We start from the raw sequence: 13,694 nt of genomic DNA on the forward strand, positions 1-13,694 counted from the left end.
TAAATGTTTAAATTTGAAAGTGTATATGAAATGAAAAAAAAAATAAAGCGACTTTTACAAAGTTGCTTTTTCAAAGTAAATTTTTGTATGATACACAAATCTTAATAGAATTCATTGCTTTAACTAAATATTGTTGGTCATGTATGAGTATAAAGTACTTCGTAATTAAAGACTACACTAGGAGTTGAAAATTAATATTTTATTAAGAAACTATCGGATGAATCTTCAATGAGGCTAATCCCTGAAAAAAAAGCATAACTTAAAAAATCAAAACCAGAATTGTTTTGCCTCGATATAGATTCGTCAAAATTTGATAATGTAGTTATTTTCTCTCTCATTTAAATATTGTTTGCAACACCAAAGTTTTTTTTTATTTAACTAACAAAAACTCTGATATAACATTAAAGGCGGTGATTACAGAAAAATTATTGCATAGGTCAGTTAGAATAGATAGATAGAATCTGATATAATGTGTTGTATACATCTGCTTAAAAGTTACAGAAAATATCACACAAAAAATATTGCACTATATAATTTTAGTGGTATAAATTTAATTTTATGATATACATTTAAATTTTTAAGTTTTACATTATGCACACATTTCATAAAATTTTTTAAACGCTTATTACTATAAATTTATTAAATATCTTACATTATTAGTTATTGGTTGGCACACTTGAAGCTTAACTGACTGCTTACAGGATCTGCAAATATAAAATTATGACTTAGTATGTACTAAAAAAAGTGTTTTAGTTTTTACGGTGAATTTCGCACACACTCTCAGAAATAAAACTCTTGCTTTTGACGATTCTGCAATCCTTGAATTCTTTAATTTTGAGAATATTATCGTTATGAAATCACGTGATTTTTGACGAAACGTGAATTCTCAAATATAAGACGGAAATGTTTCCTTAACTCGAAACCTCATCATAGTACATTGGGGGAGAATGTTAAATAGAATGACGAAACTGGAAGGAAGACTAGACGATTGAAAACAAAGTGCCGAAAGCCGACTGAAATGTATGGTGGTTATGGAGTTGGTCTTTTAGCCGGAAGATCCCGGTACCGATTCTCGTTTCTGGTACTGGTGTAATTTATCTCTCTGATCTATCTGGCCCTGTGTAATGATTATTATGAAAAGTTAAAATACTTAAGGCACTACGGGTTGTTCTTTTAATAAAAAAAGAATAACGAAATATTTCTTTAATTTTAACGAAATTCATTACGAGAAGTGACAATAGTTATTTCGTCACTTTGACGAAAGATTCGCTCGGAGCATATACCAGGAAACGGTTTCACCGAAACGAAGAAAGTTTTGTGATATTTGAAGAATTATTTTTTACAGTTCATTTAATGCATAGTAAAATATTAGCGAAATTTGTTAAATAATCTCGAGCAACAAAATTGTGAATTTATTTAATAAAATTCAATAATAATTATTATAAAGGTTTGAGGAAATTTTTATTTAATATTTCAACTGATTTGCACTTAACAGTCAAAAAGTATTAACGCATCATAAAAAAAACCTCTGTGAGTTAAAATTAAACAGCATTATTAAATTCTATTTTATTGATATATTTACTAATAGTTTTTTCATGACCTTTATATAAAATTTTAATATCTTTATTAGTTTATTATAACCTTTCCTAATCCTACACTGTGGAAAATTCCGGATCAAATTACGGTATAAGGTTTGGGTGCATCATCCGAAAAATCCATTTTTTCGTAAAAACCATTTTTTCCACAAAATATATAACCGTAATTTAATTAGAGTGACTCAGTGATTTTACGGAAATTATTACAGTAAAAAGTACGGTATATTTCTAATCAATATCTGGTAAAAAGTATCAGCACCCTGAGCACCGATATTTTTTAGTGTATCCTGAATTTTTAGCAAAGTAGTTTTTATAAAAATCTTGTGGGTTTGAACGAAATGAATTATGACATTTGTTTTGAGAATGAATTCAAACTTCATATATAAATCTCAAATTAGTTTATCTAAATCGGACTGAAATTTAATCCTAATTCCTCTTAATCTTGTTTGATTCAATCTGATCTCATTTTATTTAATGATTAATGTTAATATCAGATCTCAAGCTTATTTAAGAATGACGATTACGACCACTTTATTACCTATTTTTAAAATCTTTGTCAAAAATCAAAAAATTTCCCGTAAAAAATGTATACACACCTGTTTAAATACCGTAGGAAACAGATGGGTGTTAAATTTATCCTTAGAAATATAACCTTTAATTTTTATGAAAATATATGTTTCTGATGTTTTTAATACCGTCTTCTTCCCTACATGTTCGATAAATTTCGACTCTCTTTGTGTTTCTTTCTCCCTTTATTGATTCATGACCACTAAAGTGTATATATTTTTTTAAATTTCGTTTTTAACAAAGAACCTAAAATATTAAAAGATGTCACTACGTTAATAGAAATATAAACTTATTTTTATATTGTTACGCAATATAAATATAAAATTATTATTTTATCATTATGTTAATATAAATATTAATTATTATTAATAAAAAACCTTGAATTAAAAAATAGTAAAACTATTAAAAGATGTTTCTTTATGTAGTTTTTCTAATCATTTATTTCCAAAAACATAATTGAATTATCATTACTTTCGAAGTATTAAAATAACACAACTTTTGCAATTAACATAACATTAACGTAAATGATGTAACTACACTTGAATAAAGAATATTTTTTAACAGCAAAAAATGATAGATACGCAGTGTTCGTTTTTGCATTAATTTGAAAAAGAAATTACAGTTATTAAATAAAGAATATTAATGAAAAAAAAAAAATTCCATTATAGGTTCTAATGTTACGACTTTACGAGCACAAAATATTACAAAAAAAATTCTAAATACATTCCAAATGAAATTCCAATAATAGCTCTGTTACTAAAACTAGATTTTGTCTCCTTTCTACTGCATTCAACAGTGTTGGCCAATAGTAACTTACTTTCATCAAGTGCTTCAACTTAACTAGCGACGATGCTAAAGAGGCTGTTTTTATTTTCTTTCTTTCTCAGTAGAAACAATGGCTCTGAGGAAAAAAAGGAAGAAAATGGCAGTGGTCTTTGGCAATCAATTACCTGACTAATTCGATAACTCTTTCTCTAGGGGATTTGAGCACATCTTCACCATTTATTTGAAGGATCTGATCACCTGGAAGCAATTTTCCTTCACTAGGACCACCTGTAGAAATAATAAAAATAGCAATGAATAATAAATAAAAATAATTAGTAAGATTTTTAGTTTAAAGAATTTGCACTGTAAGAGGGGATAAACAATAATTCTTTTTAAAATATTAAGTAGCACCACCCATTGTTTTTTTTTAAAATTAATTTTATACATAGATAACTTAGTTTTTTATTTATTTTATGATTAGATTATTTATTCGACACTTTGACCGCACTTGAAGTATTAAAAATTATAAACACATTATAGAGCAACACAAGAGGATCTGTTGTAAATAAGAAGATATTTGACGTTTTGAAAACAAAGAACGTTGCAATTTTAATCGCTTCAAAAAAATTTTACGTTGCTTTACAGAAAATATGACAGCATACAAATATTGACAACATGTTTTAACATATTTTCTAAGAGTTTACAATCTTGAGTTAAGCTAGGGATTAACTTTGAATGCTTTCTGTACAACAAATAAACATTTTTCTAAATATATGGAAAAAATGGAACTTATTTTTTTTGAATGGAATTAAATTTGAATTTTTATTCTGTTTTTCTAAATTAACTTTGCTTATAATCAACTAAATAGCTTGAAAATCAACGGGCATAAGCTAATTATAGTAAAACAGCATAATAACCATTATAATTCAACAAGAATTATTAATTAGAGAGTAATTACAGTTGATCAAGAATTTTTATTCTAGACAAGGTTATATAATTTTTACTAATTAGAATTTACTAATTAGATTTTAAAAATTAGAACTAATTTTTGATTTTGAATGTTTACTACTTTTACTTTATTTTTAAGGGATCAAAATGAGTTATTTTATAGTCTTGGGTAATATTACCCTTCATACTAGAATTTTATGTATTCATTACTAAAATGAGAGCTTGAATTATTTTTCTTTTTTTTATTTATTTCTTACTTTTTTTTTGGAAAATTCTTGTAAAATATATAGTTTTAAGACGGATGAAGTTTAAATTTAGAGTAACTAATATAATGCATGCAAAAATAATTATGTGGAAGTCTCATTAAAAAAAAATAATGACAAATTTAATAAATTACAATCAGAACTTTGTTTCAAACGAAAATGATTTTTCAAAAGAAAGATTCAGAAAAATTAAATTTATATTTTGTCTTTATTTTAAAAAATCCGTGTGAATTCTGAATTGAAAAGGCCGAAAACAAATAAGCATTAAAAACAGAAAATAATTTGGCTGTAATCTGTTAAAAAATAGTATGCATAGTAGTTTAATAGCAAGAATTTAAATTTTTACTTTATGGGAACAACAATAATAATTTTAATTTTATAAAATAGCTCGATTTTAAATATTAAACATGCGTAAAAATGAAATAAACTTTCATGAACAATTTAAAGAAAACCAAAAAATTTTTTGCGCTTGAAATAGGATTCCATCAAATGCTATTTGAGATATGACTACGCAATAACAAAAGAAAAATATTTTCTTTGCATTTTTTTTTCTTCAATTAATTATTTTTTCTCCCTAATTTTAATAATTCAGTGAAAAATTAAAATTCCTTCAATCAAACAGCATACTAAAATATTTCTATATAATCGGTATTAAGGCAATAAACAAGTTTTCTCAACTATCATTACTGTCCAACTCCCAAAATAACAACTAAATCCCTCATATCTTTCACAACATAATTCCTCGCAAGCACAAAGAAGATCGCCACCTTCTTTTTTCTTCCCTGCAAGAAGGCCAACTTGGCGGAGAAACAACTTTTACAGAGTCACGGAAAGCGAGGATGATGCAGGAAAAAGTAAGCTCTCATCATAGTACAATCCCACCCCCCTTCCCTCTCCTAATCTTTACTCACGTACTATGGAACCCTATGTGTTGGCACACTTTTGTCCCCTAACACGTTTTCTTTCTTTTCTCCAGGTCAATTTAATCATCGAAGGTGACATTTACTTTTGTTGCTATATCTTCTAATCTTGGCTCCCTCTTACACGAAATGTTCAGTTTACTTTAGCTCAAGTTTTAGGTGACAATTTTGGCTATCAATAAGTGAAGAGGTGATCATTGCTGAAGATTTTCTGTGTTTGCTACACTAAAAACACGATAGAGCAAATAAAACGGAAATAGAAGTTGATGTAGGGCATTGACACTTGAATAAATAAAAAAGTTTTTTTTCCATCCTTTTTTTTATTATTCTGGATTACGTATGTAATGTGCTTTCTTTACACTTCCAAAAAAATCAATTCAACATGAAACCAAGTCTGTAGAGCTGAAAAAATTACTCGACTTCGTTAAAAAAAAGTTTCTTTTTTTAAAAAAGAAAAGAATTTTTTAATGATATGAAATGTTTTTATTTTTTAATAATATTACTCAAAACAATATTATGGCAGTTATTTCCACTATGACATATCAAAAGTGGAGCTTATTACATTCGAACGTTTATAAGCCTATTTTTTACAAAACTATTAAACAAGAACACTGACAAAATTTGAACGCTTTGAAAAATTGATGGTACTTTTGTTTCAAAAATTTCAAAACCAAGTTTGTAAAAAGACACAAAAACGAATTTAATGTAATTTTTGCTGGAGTTCTTTTACTTTGTGAATATTTTATTAACGAATTTACTTGAAATAAGATGGAGAGTGTGTGTGCTAAATATTGATATCTTGTTCATTTCTAACAATAATTTTACTCAACCCAATATTTTGTACGAATGCATTTTTTAAAATTTATCTCTTTAACTATTTTGTTATAATATGAAGTGTCATTTTAATTTAAATATCCTTAACTCATATCATGCATAAAAAGTATAAATGTACAATTTATAATCAACATTTACATACTAATAGTATTAAAAGTTTTCTAATTTTTATCAATATTTTTTTTAAAGAATACTTTTGGGATTTGAGTTCTTGGGAAAGTAGGGAGAATTTTTTTTTGAATTGAATAAAAATGAGTATAAGTATCATGCAACATAGGATTTTTTCAAAAATTTCATTAATGAAGTTTGTGAGAAAAAAATATTTGAAGTGAATAATAATGAGTCTAACTATAATGCAACATAGAATTTTTTTCAAAAATTTCATCAATGAAGTTTGTGAAAAAAAATCTTTGAAGTGAAGAAATGTTTTTAAGTGAGAAAAAATAACTTTTTTAGCTAATAAGAGGACTTTTATAATATGAAAAATATCCATAGAAAAACAATCCAGTACAATGTTAAGTACCACAGTATTTTTTGGAAACAAAATTTAAATAAAATTAATTGTTCTTGGAATCTCATAAGGAATAAGTTGAGAAATATATATCTTTACGCACTTTTACGAACGCAGATAAACTTAGTTGCTATTTAGTACAGCCAGTTTATTTGCTTTTAAAAAATATTATTATTCTTTTTTGAAAAACAAATGTTCTTTAAAATACATTTTCCTTTTCAAAAAAAAGTGTGTTAAAATAAACGATGGTTTAAAATGTTTTAGAAATGTGAACCATATATGAATATGCATCAAAACATTTAAAAGAAAACAAAAAGTTTTGAAAATTAATGTAATATTCTCTCATAAAAATATTAATCTCTGTAATAAAGTAAAATTATAATGAATAACTCTTCAATTAAATATATAAAGATAACAACAGCAGTTTTAAAAACCTATTTTTAGAACAAAATGACTGCAGTTTAGCATTTGAAACATATGTTAGATTATTCGTTGTTCTATGCTTAACGTTAATTAACTTTGAAGGTTAATTAATATTATTGCTTAATTAAGCATTTCCATTTTCTCGTTATGTTTAGTTGCGTGACATAACGGAATTTCTCATTAAATTATCTCACGGAATGGCGAGCTGGCGACATAAGTTTATTGCCAAATGAAAATAATGGAAAATGTGCAATTATAATGGCATCACACGAACAAACTTTAACATGCAATCATTAGAAATGAAAATCAAATCTTAAGAGATGCAACTATAACTTTTCGATATGTATTTAATAATTATTTAATCATTTTTTTTTAATGAAGTAAAGGTCATTTGAGAGAAAAGGAAATTCGGCCATTATTTTAAAATTAAACAATGACGAACAAGAATTTCTTTTAGCAGTTTTAACAGATAATAAAAAAGACGGATAAGAAAATGTTGAAAATTAAAACAATTCAGTTTTTGAATTAAAATTTTGAGGAATTTTCATACTTCATTCATAAAATATTGTTAAAGTTACATAGATATAGTTCAAGTTTATCTTTTAAATAAAAGGAAAGTGATAAATTATTTAGGAGAAAAAGCAAACAAAATTAAATAAGGGTAGCCTACTTTGAAAGCTACTCAACTGTGTTAGAACGCCTCTATTTTCATGGAAAAAAACTAGTCAGTGTTAAAACTCACTCATTCAAAAATGTATATTATTCTTTTCATCAAGTTGCATACGATGTATCAAAAGTTTTGAATGATATTGAAATTTTTCTAATTTTGAAAACAAAATTTAAATTGATGCTTAGTCTAAGCTTAGAGATCGATAACGAAATCAAACTAGCTACTGCTGTTTATACAAGATGTTCACGCTAATGTCTTCCTTTTGAAAATAATTGGTAAATTTCAACTAAATATTGTTTCATATTGCACAAAGCTCAATTTTCGCGTCAATGGACTATCTTACACGTTTTTGAGCATTTAAAAAAATAAAATATTGACCAAAACATGGTGATATACGATTAATTGAAGCATACGATTGAAAGAACAATCACTCAAATTGCATTAATATCAAACCTCTAAAAACAACTTTGAACTTGAATTCCTAATTAACAATCAAACAAGTGCCTCGTATAACAATTTTGATGCACCTTAGAATTTATGTTTTCCTTTTAATGTGACTAGCATTTGAAAACTAATACTAACAAATGCATCGTTTACAAACAGTTCAATTTTAGCACCGCTCGACTATCAAATCGACATTTAAAGTAAATATATGATATTTATGGTAGAAGTACAATTTTAGCGGAATAAATTCCCGATGCTCCAGAGTGCTTCCAAAATACATACAAATTTGTCTTCATTTTAGTGAGACCAAGAAAACATTCACAAACAAATTCTTCGATTGCACGCAGTTCAATTTTTGCCCACCAATTCACAGTCAAATTATATAGTCTTTGGCAGCATGTCCTCATTTGGACCTTGTGCCACTGAAACCTACATTCAATCAATCAATAAATCAAGCAATCATATAGTCTTTGAACATTTAAAATGCAAATACGATATTGATGATAGGTGTTCAAGTTTAGCAGAATGTACCCTCTACAACATTCCCGAAATACATATATGTGTGTCTTCATTCAACTAAAATCAAGAAAATGTTTACAAGTTTTCTTACTGTACAAAGTTCAATTTTCAAGCCAATTAACCGTCACATTATACAATTTCGACCCTTTAAAATAATAAAATATTGAAGATAGATAATCAAGTTCAGTAGAATGAATCTCGAAGAACAATCAAACAAGTGCTCTCTACAACACCCTCAAGTTTATGCCTTCATTTTACTGTGACTATCATTGGAACGAATTTAAAAACTTATGTTTAAATAAACACATAGTTTAGTCTTCGAGCCATTTGACAATATATTCTATTTGGGAACGGTCCCAAAGCCATCATCGACACTGTTAAAGTCGATTTGGCGAGCAAATAGCAGCGGGCTTATTCAAGACAAATGCCAGCAAAGTCCCTATCTGACAAACGATTCCAGAGGGGTTGAGCGACGAAAAGAGTCTTACATGTATAATGAGGCATTGCGATCTATGATATTTCTCCCCTTGCTCCACCCCCGAAACGTTCAGACGATATTACTTTGCCACATACATTTATTGGATGTGTATTTCAACGACAGGATGAAAATGGGGACCTTGATAAGTACCGTTAGGTAGATGTACTTTTTTCCCCTTTTTGCCACCGAAGAAAAGAAAAATATTTAAAATATTCGAATTTTTAAGTTGGTGGAAGTTGTGTTTTTTAAAGATACTTTTTGTTATGTACTTTTATTCTTGTTTTATGAAGGAATAGTACAAAATTATACTCCGAAGATAAAAAAGAAATTTTTGCAATATAATGAATGCAATAGGTTTTTGTTTTAATGAATAACTGCGTGCAATAAAGTATCCTGGTTAAAAATGTGATTAATAAAATTTGTTTTTAATTTAAAAATACAAGTGTAGTATAATCAAACAATTTATAACTGCAGATAAAATTGGTTTATGAAAAATTAATTAGTGTTTTATGTTAAGGATTTAAATATAGCAAAATACTCCTGGCCAATTTGATAAAATTATATTTTAGAACTAATCGTGGTATTTGGATAAAAAAACTTTGATTTAGATTTTCTGCATAGTTAAATTTTAAATGTTATTTTTAATTTATGTTTACCCTACTCTATTACTTCAAATCAGGAAAAATAGTGAAACATGTATCGAAAATTAATTTTTTAATTTCAAGCTTCTTTTTTCGGAACTTCATTAGTAACAGCCTCAAATGATCACATTTACTTGAAATTAAATAGAGGCGCATTGATAATTTTTTGACAGCATGATTGTGTAAGTGAATGTAAATAAAAGTTATGTAGAGACAACCAACGTACTTTGACTTAAGTCACTAAATTAGTAATCATACAGCGGTGTCAAAAAATTTAATATTTGCTTGAGACGGTTCAGGTTAATTTGAAAACTGAAGCCGATTACTGTGCTGTAGTCGATGGTAGATGTATCTTGCTTCTAGAGTTATCCATTACAGGTTTGCTTGATAGGTTTTCAAATTGAGTCTGACAGCAGCTTCGTAGTCGATGATAGATGTATCTTTAGATCTAGAGTTATCCATAACGGGTTCTTTTGATTAGGTTGCAAACTGATTCGGATACAGTTGTACTATAGTCCATGGTAGATGTATCTTAGCTCTGGAGCTATCCATAACAAGTTTATCTGACAGAATTGCAAAACTGATTCCGACAGGCTTGGGCTCTAGAGTTATCCATATCTGGTTCAGTTTATTGGGTTGAAAACTGATTTCGACAGATGTGCTATGGTCTATGGTAGATGTATCCTTGGCTCTTGAGTTATCCAGAACGCGTTCATTTGATTAGGTTGCAAACTGATAAGGACTCAGTTGTGCTGAAGTCCATGGTATCTTGGCTCTAGAGTTATCCACAACAAGTTGATTTGACTGGATTGTAAACTGATTCCGACAGCTTTGCTGTAGTCTATGTATCTTTGGCTCTAGAGTTATCCATAATAGGTTCATTTGATTGGGTTCCAAACTGATTCTGACAACAGTGCTGTAGTCCATGGTAGATGCATCTTGGACTACATATTGGTTCCAATATCGTTGCTGTAGAGAGGTATTTCGGTTTCTCTCTCCATGTATCTGACATGGGAATTAATTTCCCCAAACAAACATTCAATAAAGTCAAGTTTATTGAATGTTTGTTTGGTGAAATTAGTTAGGCAAGTTTGTTTAATATTTGATTTAGGAGCAAGCTTGTCTTCTGGTTAAGAAGCAGATAAACATGCATTAGTTCAACTTGAAAACGTTTGCATTTTAGTTATGTGAATTGGTTGTTCAATACTTTGACATCTTTTAAGACAAAAGTTAACTACGTCATTTAAAAATTCATTTTTTTCTGCTCTTTTTTCTTCTTACTAACTCAGAGACAGGCATTATTCACGCTTATGCAAATTTATTCTCAGCTCACTGAATGGGATCCCTGATGCATATCTTCTTTAATTTAAAAAAATTCTGAGAAAAACTACATTAAATAAAATCCGAATAATTTAAATGTTTCAATAATAGAGACACATCTAAATTTTTGGTATTGAATCTGTAGAAATTTCTGATTAGTTAGAATTTATTTTGTTTTTGTTGAAAATTTCAATGTAAAAAATGAAATAAAAGAAACAACACACCATCAATTGCATTTAACATAAATTATTTTCAAATATTCTAAATACTCAGACAAAAATACACGAGAAAAAATGTTCTAAAACAACATATAAAATAAAAAGGTCATGTTTCCGATATGCTTAAAAGCATATGTCTCCCAGGTAATAAAACAAGTATTTTTGCTTCTTTTTTAAAAGGATTGTTACCGTTTTTATTTTATGAACAAAAATAGAAAAATAAACACACTGCAAAAGGAAACGACTGTCAGTTTAGCTACGTTTAAGAAAGCTTAAAACTATTACAAAAGAATTTGTGAGCTAAAACTTTTGCAAAATTGTTTTTGCTATCATGTATATTTTACTAAATCAGTTATATTTACTTTAGTAACAGTTCCAATGGGAATAAGTCTTTTAAAAAATAAGTGAATAAGGAAAAAGATATTTCGAGCGTTTCCATAAAACTCATATTTCTCACTCCATTCCCCATTTAAACAAGCACTTTTTGACATCAACTTTTATAAACTATTTTTTTAAAGAAAGTGTCGTTGATCCGAATTGTTTTTATTACTGCTTTGTAAGATAAAGTTGCTATTTTCAGAATATCTGTATTAAAGCCATGCAATAAATAGTCATACAATAATAAAGTCATAAACAGAGTAAAACCAGTTTTTGCCGTATTAAGCAAATAGCAATCCTTGTGAAAAAATATGCCTTTCAATTTTCTTCCATCTAATAAATTATTGCATATACTTTTAATTCTTTATTTGCATTGATTGACCTAAATAATTGTTCGTCAATTGTTTTACTATTTGTCCCCATTTAAATATTTATTTAGAATCTCTAATCTGATTTTATTTTTTTGACTACCATTTTTCAATTTTTTTTTAAAAATGAAATTGCAGATCACCTTGTATACGTCATACGAAAGTTGATGATGGTATACAGTTATTGATCCGATTTGAATTTCTGAATATAAGAAAATAACCACGAATCATTCAACTGTTGCATTCAGTTAAATAGGAATAAATCTGCACTACAAAACATTTCTAATCAAACTACGGTATTACCGGTACTTTGGGTGCGTCATCAGTAAAATCCATTTTTACCATAAAATATTATACCGTAATTTATTCAGTAATATTTATTTAATTACAGTGATTCAGTAATTTTCTGTAATTATTACTGTAAAATTTTCGGTATATCAGGTTTTTTGTTGCGTAACATGATCTGGTAAAAATGGCTTTTATGGTAAAAAGTACCGGCATCTTTACCGTAATTTGAGCCCGAATTTTTCACGGTGCATAAATGTTAAATAAGCATAAGTTATTTTAAATTTATGCAAAATAATAACATATTTAAAACATAAAATAAATATATATAGTTTTTTAAAAATCAAAAATTTATTAAATGTAATAAATTGGCAACGTTTACTTGAATTTTCTTAAGAAATGTGTAAGGTTGTGTTTTAAAAGAAAGAACGTGAATTTTTGGTATAGAATTAGAAATAAAAGTGCTTAACCTTTAAAATTTATAAAAATTTTCTCTTGCATTCGAGGGCTTAGTTTGTACCTTCCCAATGAATATCGTAATGCCACCATTTCCTTTCAAAATTAGACATAGATACACTAACATCATTACATATTCCCTCTATAGATTTTAAAGATTTTATGACTAATTTATTTCCTTAACGATAAAGAAGTTAGAAAGGCTACCAAATTTATTACGCTCGCTGGCCACAAAATAATCAGAGAAAATCATAAGAGTTCTCAAAACTCGATTTCGCAAAACCTAAATCATTTTTGTTCAATTTTATCAGACTTTTCATCGCTGATAAGAAGGCGAAAATATGAAGAAAAAGAAAAAAAGGAAGTAGAACTTTTATCAAACCTTCAGTGACAAATCTGACGATGACGGGTTTTTCACTCCCAGCAACGAAACCAAATCCCTTTTGGGGATCTCTGATGAGCTCCACGTCCCTGGGTTGAGGAGGCTCTTCATCTAAATCTTTTCTTGGATCTTCAGATGTGGTCGTCTTGTTCACGTGACTAGATAATATAGAAAATAACACTTTAAGTCAAAAGAGCACTAAAATCATAAATGTATTAATGCATGTAATCAATTTTTGTTTAGTAAGTATCGTTATTGGAGAAAAATTTAATAAAGTTTATTAACTTGGCTTAGTCTAGAAAACCAATTTTTTTTCTACGCATTCTCTTTTGGTGTAATTTCGGCTCAAAAGTACGGTTTAAAGTACCAGCAATTTGGGTTCATCCTCCTTAAAATCCATTTTTACATTACAATATTATACCATGAATTATACTTAATATTTATGTAATAATTCAGTGATTGTAAAATTACGTTTAAGACTATAAAAATGACGGTACATCAGATTTTTTGTTCCGTAACATGTTCCGGCAAAAATGGACGTAACAGTAAAAAGTATCGACACCCTGATAAAAGTCGGTATTTTTTACTATAATTTGATACGGAATATTTACAGTGTTGCCAATATCGTAATTGGTTAATGACTTTAATAAATTTGGTTTAGTCTTGAGAACCAATTTTTTCCAGGAATTACTTTTAATGTCGGTTAAAG

General features: G+C 27.9%; 1 protein-coding gene across 2 annotated transcripts in view; it reads right to left on the reverse strand.

Annotated features, from left to right (window-relative positions):
* Nucleotides 1-13,694, reverse strand: part of LOC107439363 (uncharacterized) — a 566,421-nt gene that overhangs the window by 72,500 nt on the left and 480,227 nt on the right. For both annotated transcript variants that reach the window (XM_043046915.2, XM_071183127.1), the window contains 3 exons: nucleotides 12,986-13,143; nucleotides 3,113-3,215; nucleotides 653-704 (listed from right to left, as the gene is read on the reverse strand). In XM_043046915.2, coding sequence (XP_042902849.1) covers nucleotides 653-704; nucleotides 3,113-3,215; nucleotides 12,986-13,143 — 313 coding nt within the window. The remainder of the gene's footprint in view (nucleotides 1-652; nucleotides 705-3,112; nucleotides 3,216-12,985; nucleotides 13,144-13,694) is intronic.

The sequence above is a fragment of the Parasteatoda tepidariorum genome, chromosome 7, assembly GCF_043381705.1.
Source record: "Parasteatoda tepidariorum isolate YZ-2023 chromosome 7, CAS_Ptep_4.0, whole genome shotgun sequence".
NCBI lineage: Eukaryota > Metazoa > Arthropoda > Arachnida > Araneae > Theridiidae > Parasteatoda > Parasteatoda tepidariorum.